Source organism: Centroberyx affinis, unplaced genomic scaffold (assembly GCF_046629955.1).
Source record: "Centroberyx affinis isolate AG114_WGS23_722 - 3 ecotype Tasmania unplaced genomic scaffold, CSIRO-AGI_Caff_v1 ptg002570l_1, whole genome shotgun sequence".
NCBI classification, from domain to species: domain Eukaryota; kingdom Metazoa; phylum Chordata; class Actinopteri; order Beryciformes; family Berycidae; genus Centroberyx; species Centroberyx affinis.
Genome location: NW_027280778.1, coordinates 96,193 through 121,108, shown reverse-complemented (window position 1 = coordinate 121,108; position 24,916 = coordinate 96,193). Strand labels below are relative to the sequence as shown.

The window sequence follows — 24,916 nt, the reverse complement described above, 5'->3', positions numbered from 1 at the left end:
CAATAAATCGTTTGATTCTGATAGATATGTTTCCATACCTCCAGACTCTGCTCTGGACCAGAAAAGAGTCCACAAAGCCTCTGCACATCTGTGGATTAAGAGTCTCTTCTAAACCTCTGATCAACTTTGTCATTTGGTTCCTGTGGGCAGCATTAACATTCAGGGTTTGTCTCCTGTCACCAAACCATTTGCCCAGCCATGGGAACATGTTGTACACCTGTTGACCAAGAAAATAAATGAAAATATATTAGTTGAAAAATGAAACTATCAATGATGTTTTCTGCTACGATTACAACTGTATGTACTGTATTTAATTTTTCATTCTAAACTCCAGAAAAATATGAAGTGGTACACTGTTAGAAGAGGGAGTATGGAGACAGCAGTTATTAGGTTCTGAAACACCATAAGCAGTGCTATGTAGCCATTGAAACACTGGAATTGGTGTTTGGGGGGTGCTGGAGTTGAAACACTAATATCAGTGTTTGGGAGCACTTTAAACACAATATTTTGGTTTTGAAACACAAAACATGGTAAATCAATACTACAGTGAGGGTTTCGAAGCTATACCCAGTTTAAGTGTTTCAATACACATGTATGAGTCTGTAGACACACAAAGAGTGTTTTGAAAGTTTGTCAGTCAGTTTATACGAGACCTTCTTCAAATAGCATCATTTTATTTTACATAAGATAGGTTTGACCACTGATCCAAATTTGTCAGTTTCAATTACCAATGAAATTTCCAATCCAATTAATTTGTAGATGGAGAACAAGGCCTTCTAACCCATTGTATATCACATGGGCCTGTTTTACTGTATTGTTTTCAAATATTACTAATGTCAACAAAACTGTTACAGACATAAAATACAGCAAATGCAATTAAATAATGCACTTGCCTGCCAAATCAATGTGTCAATCGCTGTCAGTCAATTAAAGAGACAGCAGTATACACCCATTCCTATTTTTTCATTTTTGGCGCTGAGGCTACCCATTTGTTTAGGATTTAAGTTGGTATTGAGGTATCTATGTTTAACTATAGATAACTTAACCATTGTAAATAGTTTTAAATAGTTTGTAAATAGGTCCTGTAAGTCATTATAATGAGAAACTTTCTCAAAATAATGAGTTAGTATCTCAAAATAATGAGTTAGTCTCTCAAAATAATGAGAAACTTTCTCAAAATAATGACTTAGAATCTCAAAATAATGAGAAACTTTCTCAATATTTTGACTTAGTATCTCAAAATAGTGAGAAACTTTCTCAAAATATTGACTTAGTATCTCAAAACAATGAGTCAGTATCTCAAAATAATAAGAAACTTTCTCAAAATAATGAGTTAGTATCTCAAAATAATGAGTTAGTATCTCAAAATAATGAGTTAGTATCTCAAAATAATCAGAAACTTTCTCAAAATAATGACTTAGTATCTCAAAACAATGAGAAACTTTCTCAAAATGAGTTAGTATCTTTGAGATAGTAAGTCATTATTTTGAGACACTAAGTCATTCTCATTATAATGACTTACAGGATCTTTTTTTTTCATCACACTGGCGGAAATGGGCTTCCATACCCAATGGACATTGCAGCTCTGACACTCATTTGTCTTCTTTTAAGAGTAAGTTTTTGGCATTTTTGCCTTTATTGGACAGATCAAAGTAGAGAGAGACAGGAAAGACTGGGAGGACATGCAACAAATTTACTGGACCAGATTCAAACCCAGGACATTGCATTTACACGGCACACGCTAGCCACTAGGACACCCCTCATTCATCTTCTTTGTCTGTGTGAATTGGAAAATGGAAGATCTCAGGTGGGCGGAGCTAGCTTGAGGTGTGTTTGTTTTACTGGCACTGTTCTGTTCTCTGCTTCTTGCTGTGCTGCTACAGAGGCTAAATTTACCCACAGCTAACGTTGGATTGGACAAACATGTTGCAATGGTACAGTATGTTGCTGGAGACCGTTTTATTACATTTTGTATGTGACTAGTATCTAAAGCCCTATTCGCACGGGACTAGTATTACCTGGGGACCTCTAGTAATTTGTAATAATTGCGGAGGTCGTCTGTGATCTTAATCCCATGAGAATCTGCCATGTCCATAATTTGTAAAGTAAAAATTTCACTGCAAATTACCTACCATATTTCGCCAAACACAGAGGTCATGTGATAATATTAGTCCCGTGCGAATCAGCATCTCAGTGATTCGAGGTCGTATTTTTATTTTTTTTCTCCAAGGTTTTTTGTTTTCTCCGCGCCTTTTTCCTGCCTCTTTTCCGGTCGAGAATTATGGAGGCTGCGTTGGCAATTATAAATGAAAGTTCTGACAGCATTTTGGGTGCAAATTCAGGAGGCTCATCTCGCTAAACAGAATGGAGACCCATTCTCCAGCACTTCGGAATGAACTGAAAATAAATGGCAATATTATTGGTCAAATGGAAATCTAAGTAATCCAGTTATCGCGATATAATCAACTATACTACATCTTTCCCCTTGTTAGAATTAAGGTTATCTTTACTTTTTTTTCCCACATTCTCTAACAAACATTTCTTTTAAACAAATTTCAGTATTCTTAAACCAACGTATTTCAAACATGTTTCCAAATCAATCTGGAATACCAATCTTCACTAAATCAATAACAAGTTTCAAAAATTTCAGAATTCTTAAACCAACATATTTCAGACATGTTTCCAAATCAATCTAGAATACCAATCTTCACTAAATCAATAACATGTTTCAAAATCAATCTGGAATACCAGTCTTCACTAAATCAACATTTTCTTTTCCTTAAACTAACCTGAACAGTTTCCGTTACTTTGTTTTTCTTTTTTTATTTATCTTAATGAAGTGTCTCTGTATCTGGCTGGCTTCCTGATAACCCTGCCACTTCTGGTAACACTTTGCTTGTCTGGAACTGATACAACATCCTGTGGACACTCTACTGGAGCGCTCTGAGCATCTTGCATGTCCAAAACTCCAGTGTCCTCACGCGCTTCTGCTGGCACATCAACATCAAGGTCCATTACCACAGGAGTGTGGCGAAGATGTTTAACATTCCTTGTGATTCTGGATCCATCTTCGGTGTTTACTAGTTCAAAGGAATTGTCTGAGGTGTTTCTCAGAAGTACGTAACGAGTGTCTCTGACTTTAGAATCCAGCTTACCATTGTTGGGCTTTGATAGGGGCAGGTTTGGTTATTAGCAATTAATAATAATTATGGAATTATTAATTATTCATAAGATTATTGACGGGAGTCAATATAAACGGGGCACCACCCTGGAATCAGGCACCAATAACCGTACCTTTAATTCAGTCTCAAAATGGCTGTTCACCCCCAATGACAGTGTTTAAGTACCACTGTACATTTATGAGTGAACAGTGAAGGGTGAATTCGTACACAGGCCCTCACAACCAGCAGTTACTACAACACATATGCATAAGAAATCACAGACAACTTCTCTTTAAATATATAACAGTGTTTATTTACTTTAGTAATATCAATCAATAATCAATAGCACTTCAGTTAATCAATCACTATTACACAACTATAACTATGGATCTAAACTAGCAAGCATAAAAGACATAAACAGCATATGGCATATAGAGAGTTGTATGTGTATGTGTGTGTGTTTGTAAAAGGAAGAAGAGAGAGAGAGCAAGATGGCGGACGTGACCACGTGGGTGGGACGTCTCGCGAGAGTTCAAGATGGCGGCCGTGACCGCACAGTTTGAACAAAGAGGAGTTTTGGAATCAAGATGGGGTTGGAATTAAGCAGCTAAACCCAACACCATCTACTCCTCAGGTAGCGGTGAATGTGCAATGAGATGCGGGTATGTGGGTTAGTAAGGGAGAGAGAGAGAGAGAATAGAGGGGGGCACTCGCCGTCTAAAGCACCAATAATAGCCTTTTACCGCACAGAAACTCGGGATACAACTGGGAAGTAGTACACCGGGTTACTGGTCTTTGAGCTAGTAAAATGCAATATATTGGCTCTCTACGTGGTGATAAACACAATTGCAAGTCCAGCGACATGCAATGGCACACATTCAGCTTCAAAACATTACAATCAAATCAAGCAGCAAGCTTAATGATAGGTTTCACAGCATAATATGGACACGGCGGTCCAATGCGCTTCCCAATATGCACAACAGTAGCTTCTGATCAGTAAAGCTTAAATAACACACCTATACTAGTCTCTGCCCAGAACCAAAGCCTCTTACTTGGGAAAATCACTCTCGAGTGATTTAGTGTGTGTTTTCGTCGGGTCGAGCCGGTGGGGTTCTCCAGGCGGGTCGGCGCGGCGAGACCGTTATTTCTCCTCGCACGGAGCAACGGTCAGCTGGCTCTCCTCATAGGCAGCGAAGGATTTCAGCCAGGAGTCGACTTGGTAGAATAACGTATCCTTACGTTATCTTCTTGGAGGGAAGGAGTGTCCTCAGCTGTAGTCTCTTCCAGTCCACTTCTGCAGGTCGGCTGCGCGCACTGGTTACTCATACAGATGCGCGCAAGGAGTTAGATTGCCGGATACACAAACAGCTAATCTAATCCTTCTGGATCCAAATAGTGTTATGGCGAACACTAAACAGTCTGGGCTCGTCCAGCGAGTTGAAGACTGTGCCTCGGCTTAAACAAAAAGAACAGTTAGAACGTTAAAATGTACCACCTTGTATAGCAACGGAGTTGCAAGATGGGGCGATGCGGAAAGGCAGCTCCTAGAATTTATATCATCCGTGACGTCATGGGGGATCCCGGGGCTCGCCCGAGTCTCGTCCAATGAGAGACCGGAGTTTGAATTCCAGCCAGTTCACACCTAGGTGTGAACTTCAGGGCCAGTTGGAATTTTTGGCGCTGCTTTTCCTTTGTCTGAGATTAAGCCCAGCGGGTGGGCTAGAGTTTAGGCTTTTGGTTTTCTTGTTAGGCCACAGATGCTGGCCCTATTGTTTTAATTAGTTTTCTTTTGTTTCACCTTATGGCGTGGCCCAACACCATTGTCTATACTGGCAATGTACATCAAGTTTCCAACTTCGAAGTTGTGTTCCTTTGCTCTGTTTGTCTTGTCAGCTTAGGCTTTCATTTTGTCTGTGTATTGTTTGTGGTGTGGTGTTTTCGAATGTCTTTTGTCTTGTCAGCTTCCTCCATCAGGTGTGGTAATTTGGTACGGATGTCCCGTCCAAACATGAGCTCGGCTGGTGTTTCTCCTGATGCCCTGTGGGGTGTTGAGCGATATGCTAGGAGAATCTTCGGGAGTTCCTCTCTCCATTGCTTTCCTTCACTTTCTGCTGCTCTGAAGGCTTTCTTCAGATATCTGTGAAACCGTTCTATTTTCCCGTTTGATTGTGGATAATATGGTGATGCACGTATGTGCTTGATTCCACATGTTGTGAGGAAAGTTTCAAACATCTGTCCTACAAATTGCTTGCCATTGTCTGTGACAACCTCCAGAGGATATCCAAACCGAGCAAATATTTTTTGTCAACTCCTTAATGACTGTGGCTGAAGATATGTCATTTATGACAATTGCCTCCGGGTATGACGTATAATAGTCAGTTAGAGTCAATATGTAGTTGTTCTGTATAGCACCTACTAGGTCAGTGCCTAACTTAGTCCAGGGTCTGGGTGGCAGTTCAAGTGGTTGAAGAGGTTGATCTTCATGCAGCGGCTGGTTAAGCACACAGGCTGGACAGTTCCTGATCAGTCTTTCAACCTCTAAGTCCATGCCAGGCCAATAGAACTTGCTCCTCAGATACTGTTTTGTGCAGACCACTCCTTGGTGGGTTTTGTGTGCGATTTTCAGAGCTTGTTTCACTTTCTATTTTGGTAACACAATCCTGTGTCCTCTTAGTATCAGTCCATCATATGTCGACAACTCACCCGAGCATCTGTTGTATGGCTGTAGTTCCTCTGGAATCGGGTTCGGCCATTTTCCTGTTTCCACTATTGTCCTCAGCTGTTGTAGCGTTTGATCCTCTGTCATTGAGTGTTTAATGTCTTCCAGTGTCATAGCTTGTACATCATGCATAGTTACTGAAAGTATTGTGTCCACATACGGTTCGACATACCCATTTTCTTCGGTTTCTGGTAAGGGAAGTCATGACAGTGAGTCTGCTACGTTAGACTTTCCCACAATGTGTTCTATTTTGTAGTCATACGGTTGTAGTCTTAATCCTAGTCTCTGAATTCTGGGCGGTAAGAGTGTTGCCTTCTCTGGGTTGAACATGTATATGAGAGGTTTGTGATCTGTTTGAAGTGTAAACTTGCCTCCCCATAAGTATGTTCTGAAATGTTCAACTGCCCATACACATCCTAAAGCTTCTCGCTCTATCTGTGAATAACGTCTTTCGGTAGGAGTCAGTGAACGGCTTGCATAAGCGATTGGTTTATTCTGTCCATCTGTTTGTTCCTGTAGCAGGACTGCTCCAAGTCCTACTGGGCTTGCATCACTTATGACTACAGTTGGTGCATTGATCTTGTAGTACGCTAGGCATGGTTCACTAATCAGCGCTCTTTTAATTTCATTGAATGATTTTTCTGTCTCTGACGTCCACTCCCACTTTTGTCCTTTCCATGTTAGTCTCCTGAGTGGCTCCGAGATGTTTGCGTAGTCTGGTACGAATTTCATCAGAAATCCACATGTACCTAGGAACGAGCGCAGCTGCAGCACATCATCAGGTCTCGGTGCATTACAAACTGCTTCTATCTTTCGGGGGTCTGGTTTTATTCCTTCAGCTGAGATCACATGTCCTAGCATCTTAATCTGTTGTAACCCAAAAAGACATTTGTCTCTATTCAGGGTTAGACCTCGGTCCTTGAACCTCTGAAATACTTGTCTCAGTCTCTGTTCCAGTTCTTCTTCATTTTCAGCATGTACTATCACGTCCATGTAGCAAACGATGCCTGGCATCCCTGCTAGCATCGAGTCCATAGCCTTCTGAAAGGCCTCAGGTGCGCTTGACAGTCCAAAGGGAACCTTCTTGAATCGGTAGCACCCTCTGTGTGTGATGAAAGTAGTCAGGTGTCTTGACTCTGGGGCTAACTCTACCTGCCAGAATCCTTTTCTTGCATCCATGTCTCTCTTGGATTACAGCTTTGTTTACTTCTCTGAGATCTCCGCATAGTCTCACTTCCTTTGTGTTTTTCTTTGGTGTTAGTAGAATATTAGAAATCCACTCAGATCCTTCATTCACCTCTTCGATGATACCATCATCAAGCATTTTGTCTAGTTCCTGGTTTACAGCTTCTATCATTGGATAAGGGACTCTCCTCAAACCCTGAGCTACAGGTGGAACTTTCTCATTAACTGTTACTCTGTGACTGTAACCCTCAATCTGTCCCAGTCCTTTAAAGAGTGACTCGTATTCTTGTGTTAGCTTACTGAACCTGTTTGTCTGATCCACTGCATTTACATCTCTTCCAGGAGTCAGTATCTTTAATGCAAAGCATGACCTTCTGCCCATCAGTGCTTCCACATTTCCTTTAATGACAAACTTTTTTATTTATGACATTTCCTTCCCATGCCAGTTGTGCTTTAAAGTAACCAAGGCACTTTAGGGGAGTCTTCTGGCCATAAGGATATAATCTCCTCTTAGTCTGTTTCAGTTTTGTGTGAAAACACTTTCTTATATAGGTGTTCTCCTATGAGGTTTCTTCCGCTTCCTGTATCTATCACCATCTTGATCTTTTGACCATTTATTCTTATTGTTTCTTTACCTTGTGGATCTATTGCGAATACAAATTTTTCATACAGTACAGGCATTTTGCTGTTTTGGCTCCACATTCATCTGCTTTATGAGTTGCTATTCCACATCTGTAACACACAGTGTCGCTGTAGCCTTGTTCTTCGTCTGCGCTTCTACTTCCAGCTCTGCCTCTTTCTGCGCATGCAGCCCTTGCATTTCTGGTGAAGTTAACATGGCTATCGTTAATCCTGCTGCTACCACTGTTTTCTGAAAACACTTTAGCCTCGGCTTGTGCTGCTTCAAACAGTCTGGCAACCTTGAGAGCTCTGTCTAAAGTTAGTCCTTCCTCCTGTAATAATTTGTCCCGCTGTCTTTTCAGTGCACACTTTTCCACTATTTGATTGATCTCTTAGCATGTCGTCTTCCAGTATGCCGAATTCACATGATTTCGCCAGTTCTCTCAAAGCATTAACAAAGGCATCGACAGATTCCTCAGGGCACTGAGTTCTTTGTCTAAACTTGTGTCTTTCCAAAACCAAATTTCTCCGTTGCGTGAAATACGCGTCAAGGGCGGCTACTGTCTCATCAAATGTGCCTTTTTCTTCCGGAAGATTGGCAAAAATCCTCTGAGTGGGTGCTCCAATACAATGCAATAGTGTAGCTCTCCTTACCGCATCCTCTGCATCCACAGATCCGCTGGCTATTTCAAAAAATGTGTACGATTCTTTCCACATTTTATATTCCGTGTACAAATCCGTTGCCTCGACTTTCAACGGACTAGGTGGGGATAGTAGGGCCTGAGAGGCTGCCATGGTCCCGATGCTAACAACTTGTGGTCTATCTTAGCTTAAACTTTCAAAGTTTGTTTTCTTCGCAATTGAACCTGTTATCGGTGTCGTTCATACGTCTTGCATTGAGTTTGTTGCAATTCTTTCCTGTCATCCTCGTCGCCATAAATGTAGTGTTGTCAAATAAAGAAGCAATCTTGATTTTAACTTGCTTTATTGTCCATGTTCTCATTCTTCTACATTCCCGTTTCCCTTTTTCTCTCAAAATGACGTTTTCTCTAAATGACGTAATCCAGTTATCGCGATATAATCAACTATACTACAACGTCATCGGACCTTCCCGGGTGCATCGGAGGAAGCTGGCTGTCGGACCTCGCGGTCGGATATTTACTGTTTATTTGTTGTACTATAAACTGTCCTCCTTCCCTGGTTGGAATTATGCAGGGTTCCATGCAGCAGTGATATTACGATGGTAGATAGATTGGTAGATAGATTGTCGTTCAGGAAGCAGATGTTACGCAGAGCCTTGACATCATGTCCAGGGGATAACGTCAGTAAATTAGAGTAAAATACAGACTTCGGTTATCCCGTGCGAATGCGCTGCACGAAAGACAGATGTGGGGGGGTAATTTCTAAATCACATGAGCTCCCCAGGTAATACTAGTCCCATGCGAATAGGGCTTAAGATAGCCACCTTAGTTTGCTAGTTAGCTATTTATAGCTAGCCTAAAGCTAGCTAGATGATATTTGCTAGCTAAGCTTGTGTACTGTTGTTGATATCTTAAAACAGTTTAACCTTAGCTTTGTTCTATCACATTACTGCTTTGCTAATAGCTAAATAGTACCAATAGTCTGACGAATAGTGCCAAATGTAGCCTCTGCTGAATCTGTGCTGTAACCTACTACAGACAGTGGCTAGTGTCAGTAGCTAAATACATAAGCTACTGTCAGAACTTCAGTGACTGTTTACATGGACTTGAGTATCCCGGCTTGGCTTATCCCGGTTTTGATCATATTCGGGATATGGCGTTTACATGGAACACAGAGAAATCTGGTTATTCTATCCCCGTATACATGATAAATACTAGCATCCTGGTTACTGATTACTGCATGCTGTTTGCGCAGGCGCCTGTGATGTTTACAACGCAAACCGGCAATTTTGAAATCGTTAATCTGATATTCCTGTGTAACTGTTAACCTTAAATTAATTTTTTGTTTTGTTTTGATGTTTGGCCGTAGTAATGTTTCTTTAGTATTTTCCACCGTGACCTGACTTGCTACACTGTACGTGTTGGGAAACCGGCGTCCTGTAGTCTGTATACTACAGACTTGAATAGGTCAGCATTTCGATGCTTTCTCCCATCTAAACTGCCAAGTATATTTAATTCTTTCATCACCGAAAAACAAAACTCCATTTCCTCATCGCTCCAGAAGTGAGACACTCTCGTTGCCGCCATTGTTTGTGTTATGCTGTGTAGCGTGTTTTGCCTTTAGGCCTATTCATTTAGCGTGTAGATACGCAGTACAGTTGTCACTGTTATTTTAACCCTTTTTAGGGCACACTGGTCTATATTACTAGACTATATTACCTCTTACCGTATTCACGGCTGTTATTAAACAGTTAGCTACACTGAGTTAACAACAACAGAGGGGCTGGAAAGACCAAACTTCCTGGAAACTCGCAGACAAAGTTTAACCTAATCCAGGACAAACCCATAGACCTGGAACCTCGCAGACAGTTTTGCCTTTAGGCCTATCGATTCATTATGCATGCAATTCACACTACAGTCACAGCTGTACTATGATTCTGAACACCTATTATTCTAGATCCTCGCAGCAATAATAGTTTAACACAAGACAAAATTATAATAACTCTATGTCATTATGACACAAACTTCACAAGATAGCCACTACTGTATCAGGCTACAACCAGTTCTGTTGCAGCCACCTACCAATCCAGCCAATACTAGATTATAGGAGTCAAAGCACTAGCCTAGATGGAGAAATTAGCTCAATGCTCCTATTCATTTATATCACGCACAAACAAGCCAACATGCCAAGTTTTAAATCGCTCATTGAACAACACTTAACCTCAGTACATTTCTTTATCTGCAGAGTAAGCAATGTGATTTTGGCCTCACGCGGTCCACCAATAATGTAGCGTGTTGAGTCGAAAATATCGAATTTCTAATTTGGTAAAGGCATATAAACATTAATATTTTGATCAAGAGATCAAATTACACTCGTAGGGGCACCACCTTCGTAAATGAAGGACCTTTACTCATACTAATCAGTCATCAATCTAAAGATCATGAGATCTTTCCAGTTCAGGGATTGCTTTTCTCTGCAGACAAGGAAACACAGAACAACGACTTTATAATGAATGAATATATTTATTAACTACCTACTAGACAAGCAAATAAACAAATACAAACAAACATATAGCCATGAAACGGGGAACCTATATGGTAAGTGGGCAGATGATAAACCAGAATAAAACACTTAACTATAGGTTGACTCATGAAATGAGTATGAAACAAAATAAAAGGAGAATGAAGTGAAAATCGAATGAGAAGGATAGAAACATTGGAATGAAGGTTATTGGCAACAGTAAATAGTGTTATGTCAATTTAGATCTATAAACCGGAGGAACGAGACGGGTCGCCCTAAGGGATAATTTAGACTATACTGACTTTCCTGATTGGATTAAGTGATAGCCTGACTTTAGTGAAGCTTTTGCATCAACTCTCAGCAGAAAGACATGGAAGTGTTTCAGCCTTACTTGCCGGGGGTCCATCGTGAGGTTTCGACCGTAGGGAAAGCAGGTTTCCCGAAGATCAGCGTCGGGTAAGCTCGGCAATAGTCGGGTCGCCTGGCAACGGCAAACGATGAAGTTGGAGCGGGTCTTGAAAAAGACGCTCTTTTCAGGTGGATGTCTCTGCGACTGGCTTGCTGCTGTCGACTGGACTCCGGGCATGATGGAACCGGCTTCGGCAAACGACGGAGCTGGAGCGGGTCTTGAAAAAGACCCTCTCTCTCTCTCAGGTGGATGTCCACTGGCTTTCCGCTGCCAATCGGACTTCAGGCAGGATGGAGCAGGAAGCTTTGCTGGTCAGCTGAGAGGGTTGACTGGAGCTTCTGACTTCTATAGCTTTCCTAATTAACGGATTAATAACTCGTTCTTTAGATAACTTTGTAACAGTCTTCGCGGTTCAGCGAGGCTCGACTTCGTAGTATCAACGGCTTGAAGAACAGGGTCACATTAGTGACAAAGAGTAGTTAGGCCTACGAGGCCGCGAGATCTGAATCTCCGCTTGCGCTAAGTCTGGTTTGGTTGGTCTTCGAGTTGGTGACGGCATCATGGCCTCCGGCATGAAGCTCGGGGCATGAAGCGCCCAAGGTGACAAGAAACTGAGAGTTTTATAGTTTTCTGAGTTCCAAGGCGGGGTTTGCAGTGTAAAAAGAAACTTCGCGCGGTTTCGGAGATTCCGCCTACATTTCTTTGTCCTGGACACAGGCAACGCCCGTCATAAACAAAGAGGCACATGAGGATACTTCTCTCAATTACTTTAGTAGCCTAACTAGTCTATGTAATGATAACGATTTAGAATAACGAATTTGGATTTTACATACTCAACCAATTACTGTTGTCAATTGGTGAACATTATGAAACCTGTAAACAAACACTTATGGATTGTATAAAACCATTACATGAAACATGATTAGACAATAAAACTCTCACTGTTCAAACTTTCTGTGCACTGAGTGGTTTTAGCAGAATAGCCTAGATACATAGCCTACTTGTAATCTTAATATCTAAATCACAAATATATAGTAACTTTGGGGGTTGATATAGGGAAACCATGGAATAGGACATAATTATCGAGTTAGGGCCAGAATGGATAAATATAACTAGACCTTAACTATTGTGATGTTAATTAAAATACCTAAGCATAGCCTATATGATTAACCAATGTAGTATACTTCACATTATTCCAAACTCATTGGCGACATTAGGAAATACAAAGTAGAGGAAAAAGGAGAGAACTAAACCAAGAATGAAAGGAATTTATGGATTTACGATTTTATGGCTCTATCTAGAAGAGTGGGGTTTTCCTACGGAACTAAACTGGAAAGGGAAAGCAATTTCTGACCCTTTTGTTAACATGATACAGAATGACTTTACAGTCATAACATTCACATTATTGAACTCACCATACATTCCTGAACACTTTGATATCACACATGACTATCTAAACCCATGTAAAGATGAAGAAGTTGAATAATCAAACAACTCATATAAATCATGGCAGTTAGACATCAAATTAGACATACATACTTTAGGATCCATTGCAAAGTACTAACCAAAGTTTCATGAGTCTTTATCAAGGATTTCTCCTGATTTTGACAACATCCCAATGAATGTTCCTCCAACTCTCTGACCCAGAGCTTTATCAAAGGCAGGCTGTGTGTGTGTGTGTGTGTGTGTGTGTGTGAATCTAGGCCTGCAGTTCGATGTGGCTCGTAGATAAGGCCTGTAAATGGGAGACGAGTTGTCTAAATGGGTGGAGGAGACCCCCCCTTGGTCTTGGTTAGCGTCAAGGTGACACTTTTGTAGCTTTAAAGGTGAAGGGTCATTTTTGTTCCTGGGAAAGAATGTTACTCAAGGGTCCATTTGGAGCTGTGGAGACCTGGTTCTGCTACAGCTGTGACGTCACTTGGCTGAAGCCGCGCCTGCACAGGTAGTCGGCAGGGGACAGAAACCGGGATAAGATGTATGCAACAGTATCCCGGTTTCTTTCGGAATACTCCAGCTAGCATAATCGGGTCAAAACCGGGATAAGGGCTTATCCAGGTTTCTGAAATCGGGATATGATGTTTACATGCGCAAACACAAAAACAGGATACTTCAAAAACCCGGGATACTCAAGTCCATGTAAACGCAGTCAGTGTTTCAGCTTCTAATAGTTATCATATGTGCCTTTGCAGATTCAAGTAGAATGTAAGTGTAATCATAACTAACTCTGGTGTTTGTGTGTGTGTGTGTGTGTGTGTGTGTGTGTGTCCATCATGTGTCCTCCTTCAGCCACAGACCTCAACACTGTTGAATGAGGAGGTCAGAGCAGCTTGATGCTCCACCAGGAGGAAACATCAACTCCACAAGATGCTTCAGTCAGCCGTGTAACTCCCTATATTTCAACCACTGGTCCATTCTTACAGTGCAAAGATTTTACATAGTAGCCACAAATAAAACTGTATTGGCTGTGCACAACTTCTCTGATGCCCTCACTTTCTCGTACTTCATTTTATGGTAGCAGTATCCCAACATGTATACAAATACAACTACTGAATAATCCTAACACTAACAGATAATATGGATACTATGGATCAGTCCCTGTCTGTTCATCCATTTGTCCGTCTATCTGTCCGTCCATCACGCACAACATTTTGGATGCCACTGAACCAATGTTTATTCATTATTATTATTTTTACATTCATGCATGTATGTAGTATGTGGACAGGAGTTTCTTGTCTTATCTCTGTTGTTAGGAAAATGTAAAGAGGACATGTGTTAGGGCGCCAGAAAGTCTGGGACCTTGTTATGATGAACTCTCTTTACCTGGGGACTGCTTATACTAATGTGTTTCGACATCATATAAGGTTAATGTTTAGACTCAGGAACTGAGAGAGGGAACAGAGGTTGTTTACTCGAGTCTATATAAGTGGCCTTACGCCAATCTTTTTTATGTCATTTCATTGCTATTTGCTTGTCAGTAGCAATGACTTGAACCGGCCGTATTAAACCTGCATGAAGAAGCTACTCTGTGGTCATCGTCTGATTCTTCTTGTCTGAGCAGAATATCATCCCTGGGAGACACCCAATTACAGTAGCAAAGATATTTTAATTCATTGAACAATATTTGACAAATAGGTAAAATAGTTGGTTGATACACCATATGAGGGTGTATCGATATGAAACCATATGAAACAATGATAAACACTAAACATAGTGGTGTTTGGAGTACATGAGAAAAGAGATTAAATATACCATAGTGGTGTCTGGAGTGCCACAAAGTAAGCAATCAAAACACCATAGTGGTGTTTGGATTCCCTCACAGTCAGCTATTACAGGAATAATTCACCCAAAAATGAAAATTCAGTCATTATCTACTCACCCCCATGCCGATGGAAAGTCGGGTGAAGTTTCTTAGTCCACAAAACAGTCCTGGAGCCTCACAGCAAAACAGCGTTGCAGCATTCTCCTAAACAACTGAAGCTGCTGGGGACTTGTCTTAAAACGTAAGCAACACAATGAAAAAAAGGAACACAAATGCTTGCCAGTAGGTTTACAGATCTTCTTTCTGTGACTGCCTCTGTGCAGCTATTCCCCGGTTTCTAACAAAGTCCCTTATATTTTGCACTGTTCTTTGTGCCAACACGGGGCCTTCTGCCAGCTTGCAGTGACTGCATTCGTTTTTGGTGGCCACTTGTCCTTTACATATGTGATCTCTGAAATGCCTCATAACTGCAGCAACCTCAGCCTTAGACCACAGTTTCTTTGGCACTCTTTCTTCTGGACCCATGTTCTTCACCAGCATCTTTTCCTGGAAGATATGCAAAGTAGAAAGAAATATCACACAAACAGAAAACAAAATGTGTTGGCCAGTTTGAGTTCAACTAATGCCACAGTTGACAATCAAATATTGTTTAACAATTATTGATAACTTGCTTTAGGTTTCCAGTTGATTGATCACTTGAATCACTCAGAATTTTACAATATGACTGATTATGTGTTTGCTGTTCATCTATTTAAGTGGCTGAATTGAATTAAGTCATTTACTTTGCATTAGAGACACATTTTAAGTTGTTATGACTCTGTACTCAACACACTGGATTTGACTATGGGGTTTAAAGACTTACTCTCAGTTAAAATTGTATTACATTTACATCCACATTAGATAAACAGTGTAGGAACTGGGCATGAAAGTTCATTCTTGACCTACCAAATAGTAGTCTCACAGTGTTCATCAGACAGAGTTTGCTCTGCTCTGTGAAAGCTCCAGAAAAAGGTAGCAAGTGGAATTTGAGATAAGCTTTTTTTGTCAAAGTGTAATTTTAGCTCTCAAGTCCCCCGTTTTAAAAAAATCGGTATAAATAAAGTTTCTCTGAAACCATTAACACTTGTAGCCAATGCATTTACCAAGTGTGCCAAACTTAATGCTCGTTCTCTGCTTTACACTCAGTTTGTAATTTTATAACACACCTTTTGTAAAACTGTAAACACAACTCACTGCTTTACACTCAGTTTGCAATTTACACACTTCTAGCAAGACTGTAAACTTATGGCCAGATAGATAATTTTATCTGTTCTGTTCCGTTTCTAGAACAAATGTTTTTGTTTTCTTCTACTGCGCTTTTGTTGTTTGAGGAGTGTTACTGTAGAACATTTTGAGGAAAAAAAAATTACTTTTTCCCCTTATTTATTTTGATAGTGTGTTATGTTCAGAATACACATCCATACTTTATACATTTGGATACCTGTGTGTATGTGTGTTTACTACATGTATGACAAAACTTTATTGCAAGCTGCTATGCCCTTCACACAGAAAAAGCAAAAGCCACAAGTGTTTTTCATTTATACTATCAGTGTGTAGTTGGTGCTTCGTGTGCTTATTCAAATGATGGTCTGTGTGAACTGTATTGACGCAAAAACACATTTTTTAAAAGAGTTTGAAGAGTTTTGCAAGAATTGTTTGCTTTTGCAAGAGATGTATAATGTTTTGCTGGTTTGGTGTAGCCTAAGGTTTTGTGGTTAGTGGGTAGAGTTTTGCAAAAATAGCCTATAGTTTCAAAGATAGTGCCTAAGCAATCAGAAAAAACTGTAATATATAGTAGCATCATTTAAGGCCACAATTCTGTAATTGGCCATACAGTGAAAACTGAAGAAGCCTATTGGATGAGAGGCCAAACTTCTAAATCTAAAGCAGGGGTCACCAAGCTGACCATCATGATTGACCTGTCAATCTTTGTGAGGTTAATTTTGTTAATTTTCACCATTCAGATGAAATGCAGTGCGATCCTATCAGAATTAAAGCTTTCCTACAGCATATTGGGGTTGTATTTGATGGTAATGAATTATTACTAATTCAAAGCAATCACTTCTTCGTTTCACAGTAAAAGCTTTACATTGACAAATTACATAAAGGCTTCTATTTAAAGCAGCTAGAGGGAATGCATTGTATTTGTCACTGAGGTTAGAGCTGACTGCCATCCTTTGCTATAACTTGGTCTACACAAACAGTTATGGACATTTTGTGTGCGTGTGTCCAGCACACACTAACATTAAGTCACTCACTGGATAGAAAGCTGCAGGCGAAAGGCTTTTACTGCTGTTAGTGAGAATCTGCACAACTCCAACATGTCATCATGGTAATCATGGTGCACATGAGATAAAAAAGTTCATGCACGTAAAATAAAAACTTCTACTTTACCACAAAACCCCTGAAGTCCAGAGAGATGATCATTTATCTCGAGTGAAGACATTATGTTGTGCAGTTGTAAATCTGGCAGTAAATGTACAGTGTAGGTAAGTTTGTCAGTGAATAAAGGCTGCAGCTTCTCAGACCAAAGTAAAGTTCCTGTGTGTTGTTTCCCCAACTGCTGGGAAAGTGAAGGGGTAAGCCCCTGAAGTGAGAATCGACTTCGGCCCTGGAGGAAATCAAAATCTCCCCTGTGATCCCGACTATGGTCTGGAAGCTGAGCAGGAATGGTTAACACTAAGGTTTTTTTCAGAATTATTTAGACACTTTAACAAGGTCTCATTCTCTAATAGATTTGATCAACATTTTAATTGGTTATGACTAAAATGTGTTCTTGTTTTCAGTCAGCTTCAATAAAATAGTTGAGATGTACATCATTTCTAAAAATCATCCCAAAACAGATATGTGGGATATGTTTTGGATGAGAAAAAAGTTTTGAACATGAGCAGAAATCTTGTTGAAACACATTTGAGCTATTAAAGTCCAGGGGTTTACAAATTAATTAAAATGAATTAATTTATCATTGACGTGAATAGGTGCCACATGCACATTTAAAGAGGTTACTTCCCCAAACAAAAGACACAAAAGAGGACAGAAGAGTAAATCATGCCGACGTGTGTTGACTCAGCAGGGATATCATTAAATGAGAAATGTTGATCTACAGGAGAATAAATATCTGAAAGCAATACAGCACGCCTGAGAGCCTTACTGAATTATATTCCATTATATTTTCCATTGTCACCTGGCGCCTGAATATTGAGATATATATCATATATTGCGGCATAGCCTTAAAATATCGAGATATTATTTATAAGCCATATCGCCCAGCCCTAATGTAAACCCATCAAACACGCCAAATTAAGCTACAGAAATAAATACAATTATTCTTTAAAACTAAAGTGAGGTTACTCACCACCTAACCTGGAGGTCATATTTTTATTGTTCACTGCTTAAAAAGGTATAATTTACCTTTCCAACCCTGTTGAGTGGACAGAGCACTGAACTTGTCTGGATCTGGTCTCTCTCAGTCATCATCTGTAGCAGATAAAGCACAGAGGAAAGGGACAATCAGTACACAGGTACTGGGAATGTACCAATAGAGAGGATGTTTATACGGTGGCCCTGAGAGCTCAACACACTACAACTTAAAACATATGTAAATAGACAAAACACAAGCAAATTAAGAAAACATCTTCATCAATTTGACAACACGTGCAGCATTTAGAAAACACGCTGCAAATACAGAAAACGATAAAGGAAGTGTTTCCAGATGACATGTAAGGGATAATGTACAGCAACCTTAAGGGTGATTCAAGACCTACATAACCTAAATAAGTTATCTGTCCAATCCAATCGATTCAGCGTCCTCTAAAACTTCTAAATTGACTGAAACTTCATCAAATCAGCTCATATCAGCTGAAATATGACCACTTCTGGTTTAAACAGCCATTTTGAATTTTGAAAATGTCAGAAATGGATTCAGCATCCTCAGTAACCCCCAAAACCACTCCAATATTGTCAAAATCAGCCAAGCAATTGCTGAAATATTGTCCATATAGGTGATTATGCTAATCATGCAAATTGACCAACATATGCAAGTTAGCATCCGGCAGTTTCTAAATGCTGGGGACCCATACTGTACATTTCTAACAAAACTTTGGGGTACTCAACATTTCCGGGTTCACATTGCTGGCAAGTAGACTTATGGCGCTTTTCCACTGCATGGTACCAGCTCGACTCGACTCGCCTTTTTTGGTTTTCCACTGGGCAAGTACCAGGTACCAGGTATCATATTACGTAGTACCTGGTACTTTTTTTCGTAGCACCTCCGGCAAGGTTCCAAGCGAGCTACCAGGCAACGTTAGCTACCAGGTTAGCTTACCCTCTTGCGTTGCCTTGAGCAGCCAGAGAGCAGTCTGCTGTCTCGCTGCCTTCAGCCTCTTCTGAAATAAAATCTGTCTCCACATACCATTGTAGTTGTGTGTCGCGTTTCATGCAGCGTCGCAGCGTCGCTATGACGACCAGTTTGGGGGATGGGGCATGAGGGGGTACTATCGGCAGTGGAAAACCAAAGTGGTACTACCAAAAGCGAGTCGAGTCGAGGCGAGTTGAACCGGTACTATGCAGTGGAAAAGCGGCATAAGTCCTTAACACGGCTGGACGCGCTTGTTGTTGCTATGGTTTGTGACTCATGAAGTTATTAAAGTCGGGTAATGCCTATATGATTATGTAGGCTACAGGTAACAGCGTAACTTATTCTGCTTCTTCGTTCTGCAAGGTCCTGCGAGGTGCATGCAGCGCAATTTCCGTGCATGCGCAGAGTAGAGCTGTAGCAGAAGTCAGTCCACAACATAAACATAAACGGATGATACACAGACCAACTTCAATAACTTCTTGAGTCATAAACCATAGCAACAACAAGCGTGTCCAAGTCGTGTTGAGCACTAGTGTGTGGTTGGGCGACTGGACGAATATATCGGCTATGGGCGGTTGGCTGGGGTTTTTTTGGGCAATTTTTGGGGTGATTTTTGTCATTTTATTTTGCAAATTTAATGGTCTGCCTCTTTGAGAATTCAACTCAGCAAATAATTCACCTGTAAAGCGCAATTCAAAGCGTGCCTGTTGTAATTTGAATGTAATTTTAAATTAGGAAGTCAGATGACCACCATGGGGTTCTACTGGGGTCCTTGAGTTAGCACGGTTAGCACAGTGAGGTGCGTTAAGTTAAGTTACTGTACAGCAGGGCTGCCAACTCTCACACATTGACCGTGAGACCGTGAGACGCCACCCGTCCATTTTCTCACGCAGTGAAAAACAAATTTCTAACTGATAACGTCGCAGGGTTATTGGCGGTCGGACAGACAGAGCATGGACACGCCGCGCCAGGCTTCCGTGCACACTGATAACGCCGTGCCAACAGACAACCTTTCTGTCCGTGCCATGGACGTATTATAAGAAGAGCAGCCTATAGGCTGTAACTTTCAGTAAAATTAGATGTTCACATTAAAGGATGTCAGGGGATAAGGTTGTGCGAATATCGGCAATCGTGTTTGTTGGGCTGACGTTGGCTGGTTGGAAAATTTTAACACATCGCCCAACCCTACTGGAAACACTTCCGAATTAAATGAAATCATCACAATCTATCTTTTATGACAACATACCTCTTCAATATCTTCAATTGTGGATGGGGAATTTGGGGCCCCACAACCTTTCTGAGGCATTTCCTCATCAAGAACCTGCAAAAAAGGAAAAAAGAAATATATTGTCATAAATGTCTTGAAGACAGGATGCTCCCTGTCTAACATCATATGAAAGGTATCATGGTCATGTTTCTGTGAGTCTTTTATGGGAAGAAAATCCACTCTGGAACTGTTCTTTAGTAACTTAACAGACCAACTGACTACAGTCTGTAGACTATGAAAACTATAATCTTCTCAGTTAATGTTGACTGATGAATTCAGCATTTGATTACTCCATTGTCTATTTACTGCAAACCCACTTGCTAGAATGATCACACTCTACCTGGAAGCTTTTCCTCAACGTGACTTCATGCCTTTATAGTCCTTAGATTTGCTATGATTCAATTTTAATGAGAGCTTGTCTTGTATTCCACTTATTACTAGTGACTGGGTCCCCATTCATCAGATTAACTAAACAATTCACCATACACATTAAACTAACATACAGATCAAATGCAGGTGGTCCAAGTATTGATAGTGATGCCACTATCAACCCCACCTGGATGCAGGACCCTGTATACTCTATGGACCTCCCAAGTCATATTTGGGGGGGTTCACTGCTCGACACACATACACTCAGATCTTATACTGACTTACACTTTGAAAAGCATTTGATGAGACTGTCCTTACATACCATTGTCCATATAAACCATATCACACTCAGGTGACTGCACACACACACACAGCACCAATTAAACATGGTGGTGGGTTTAACATTTTGCCACAAGTAACTTCATTAAGCAGCACACTGGATTTAATTTACCTTTCCATCTCTGTTGAGTGGACGAAGCACTGGACTTGTCTGCTTCGGGTCGCTCACAGCCGCCTGGATCTGGTCTCTCTCAGTCGTCATCTGTAGCAGATAAAGCACAAAGGAAAGGGACAATCAGTACACAGGTACTGGGAATGTACCACTAGAGAGGATGTTTGAGGTTTGAATAAGAGAAACCATCCTACTGTTGACAAAAAGAATGTGAGGAAAACGTTGCTTTGAACCTCACTGGATACTTTTGTAAGATAAAGACAATCAATGCAAAATATTAATGAAAATCCATCTTTCATGACAACATACAGTACCTCTTCAATTGTAGATGGGGAATTTGGGGCCCCACAAGCTTTCTGAGGCATTTCCTCATCAAGACCCTGCAAAAAAGGAAAGAAAAAAGATATTGTCATAAATGTCTTGAAGACAGGATGTTCCCTGTCTAACATCATATGAAAGGTATCATGGTCATGTTTCTGTGAGTCTTTTATGGGAAGAAAATCCACTCTGGAACTGTTCTTTAGTAACTTAACAGACCAACTGTCTACAGTCTGTAGACTATGAAAACTATAATCTTCTCAGTTAATGTTGACTGATGAATTTCAGCATTTGATTACTCCATTGTCTATTTACTGCAAACCCACTTGCTAGAATGATCACACTCTACCTGGAAGCTTTTCCTCAAAGTGACTTCATGCCTTTATAGTCCTTAGATTTGCTATGATTCAATTTTAATGAGAGCTTGTCTTGTATTCCACTTATTACTAGTGACTGGGTCCCCATTCATCAGATAAACAATTTACCATAGACATTAAACTAACATACAGATCAAATGATCATCTGTGATATCACGATATGTGATGATCTGTATGTTAGTTTAATGTGTATGGCGATTTATAGCAGCACATTGGATTTAAAATGAACAGTTTAAAGATCGACATGAACAGTATACTCCGTTTTTAACTGTGAAATAACATTAACTAACACTGCACCAGATACCAGTCGGGTTTGTTTTGTTCATTGATCATTGCGGTTCATTGTTTACCGTCAATACCATTAATGTTATCTTAAGTTACATTTTTACATACACAGCCAACCTACACAAACACCGTATGTATCACGTTTAAGACATGACATGAAGGCCTGGAAGTTACTCACTCATACTGATGTTATCTGTCCTAACCTTCATGTGTCACGGACAGCATCAGACAGGTGTGTATCTTACTGGTGATCGTTACAGTAGATTGATTTTGACACCAACGAGCGTATTTCCCGTTTCATCACAGCTGTCCCAATACGTGATATCCACAGACACTTACGGTGATATCACTTAGGCTGCAAAAATCGATTTAATTCACAAAAACAAACAAAAAGAGAGTAGTCTGTGGTAAAAGTTACCGACGTCCACACCGAGGTGACCGCAACGTTAGATACAGCGGTGGACACAGAGGTGGGGGTGAATACGCTAGTTAACTTAGTACAGGCCGCAATGTTAAATATCTAAGAGCAAATCACTGTTACAGTATAATAAATCCTCTTGCTTGGCTCCCCCCAAGAAACAAACAAACCTGACCTGCCAGCTAGCTGATTTCTCCGTCCTCCTCTCCACCATCTGTCTCCTCTGCAGCCACGCAGTAAGCGCGTGCACATGTAACGTCACGCTTAACGAGGCTTAACGAGGCTTAACAAGTAGGGCGTAGCCACAGGTTAACCTAGCTAGCTTACCACAAGCTTCCCGATGTGCAACACTTAGCTCAGCTACCATGTGCAAAGAAAACAAGCAACTGTGGCTTGACACTCCCCTTAAATATTAAAAAGCATACCATCACACCTCACTTTGCTTCTCTTTTCCAAAAGACGAACATCAGTTGCTATTTAATATAGCTGCGTCACACTGTCTCCTCTCGTTACTGCAGCTAACGTAGCTGTTAGCTCTCCTAACAAACATGTCATATAAGACAAGTGACTAGTGGGAAGTTAAGTTGCTAAGCAAACAGCTTATCAACAGCTAGGCCTATATTTACAAATATAAATGCTTACCTGTATGTATTTACAGTCCAGTCCAGTGCGTCCATTAGGCCATGCTGCATCCAGGATACTTCATTTTTAAAGAGCCGACGGAATGGGCGGACCTTTGAGTGAGCTGTTTGTAGGTACCGCCCACATGCGTAAACCAGCCAATCACAAGACCGCCCGCCAAAACTCACCGTGTGTATCGAAAATGTGTAAGAAACTGCAATCCAGAAACCAGCTATAGGGTGCGCTGTTCGATACACTGGGATACACTCAAAATCAGGTCAAGTGGTATAAAAGGACTTTCAACGAAAAAGAGAATATATGTTATTTAGACACTAACGAATGCAGATTCACTCTCCGAATTACGCGGACCTTGGCATAGTCCTCGTATTACCCTTAGGTCCGTGGAGCCCAGGTGAGATGTCATGCCAATTGTCCCTCTATACCATAAATACCAACACACACACACACACACACACACACACACACACACACACGCACACTATTTCTACTGACACGCCCCCGTCCCCAACAACCTGCCACACCAAAAACTTGGCTGAAGCGCGCGGGGGCAGAGATGGGGGGGTGAGAGTGGTCTGAGGTGACAAGTTCATCTCAGATCAGACCAGTCAAGTATGAGTCGAAAAATATTTCAAAGGCTAGACATGTTAAGTTTTTAAGCTACAGTATATTCATTTGCACTAAAAGAGATTGTTTTCTTTACAAAAGGGTACTGTGGAATAACAGGGTTGCAGAGAATAGTGCCAGGCATATTTATTGTTAAGGGTTCTTTTCTTTTGTTCTTTTCTCTAATAAAGCAGATGGAGACAAATGCTATTTTATCCATTACCTGTAGACTTTAGTTTTTACTTTTTTATATATATATACATGTGTATATATATATATATATATATATATATATATATATATATATATATATATACACACACATATAGTATTTATACATGTTGACTATGATTAAAACAAATATATATATTATAATAAGATAATCAAAAGTGCTAGGACTGCCAATTTTTCATTGATTAATCTCATTTTTTATTACATCAATTAATATTCAAATAGCATTATTTATAGCATATACTGTATGTATATGTATATATATGTATAAATATCCTTACTAAACTTAAAATACATCTTTTTTTTACTAGTGAACAATTAAATAATTCTTAACTAATGTTAAATAATGATTAATTTGAGATCTAGAAGTGGGCAGAGGCGGTCATTGCCCACCCAAATTTTAGCTCTGCCCACCCAGTGGTTGGTTGTGACGCATTTAATCATGTATGCTATAGAATAATTACATTAAAATCCTTGTACAGTCCTTATGTACCTTGTAGAGTGTGTGGTGGGGTCTTTTGAGATCCAGCTGCAACAGGTTACCAAGCAGGGGAAGAGGCTTGGGTCCTGGAGGCTCCTTCCCCTTTTCCTGGGAGCTGAACCTGATGGAGAAGAGGTAGAGGACCAGAAGGAACACAGCAGCCTCCAACAGGGAGACTGAACTGGAGGACTGGAGAAGAAGATCCATTATGCCCATCACTGGAAACAAACTGTATCCAAATGTAGCCAGTGAACTGATAAAATAAAATAAGGACCTGCCTGTTCCCTTAGCTGCGTGTAACCATTTATACCTTTCACAGCTGCCAGCAGAGATTAAGGTACAGTCCAAAGGAAGGGAATAACCTATGAAGAAAATGGTAAACATTTGTAAATCATTGCCTTCTTTCCAACGTCCTGTACACACTTATACAACGTTCATTGTGACTATAGCCTTATAAAACCAGAGAAAATATGAAAGTTTTACACATTTTTTCTTTCTCTTTGTTGATACTGAGGGGACTTTCCCATGGAATTTTTTTTATCTTCAAAAAACATTTCCATGC

The 24,916-nt window shown here is 40.4% G+C and overlaps 1 protein-coding gene across 1 annotated transcript in view; it reads right to left on the bottom strand.

Moving 5' to 3' along the window:
• Nucleotides 1-24,561, bottom strand: part of LOC139656893 (cytochrome P450 2K1-like) — a 29,618-nt gene extending 5,057 nt beyond the window's left edge. The window contains exons 1-6 of the mRNA XM_071534533.1: nucleotides 24,367-24,561; nucleotides 21,314-21,379; nucleotides 21,000-21,089; nucleotides 20,159-20,233; nucleotides 17,967-18,032; nucleotides 47-217 (exon numbers count right to left, since the gene is read on the bottom strand). Coding sequence (XP_071390634.1) covers nucleotides 47-217; nucleotides 17,967-18,032; nucleotides 20,159-20,233; nucleotides 21,000-21,089; nucleotides 21,314-21,379; nucleotides 24,367-24,561 — 663 coding nt within the window. The remainder of the gene's footprint in view (nucleotides 1-46; nucleotides 218-17,966; nucleotides 18,033-20,158; nucleotides 20,234-20,999; nucleotides 21,090-21,313; nucleotides 21,380-24,366) is intronic.
• Nucleotides 24,562-24,916: the final 355 nt, after the last annotated feature.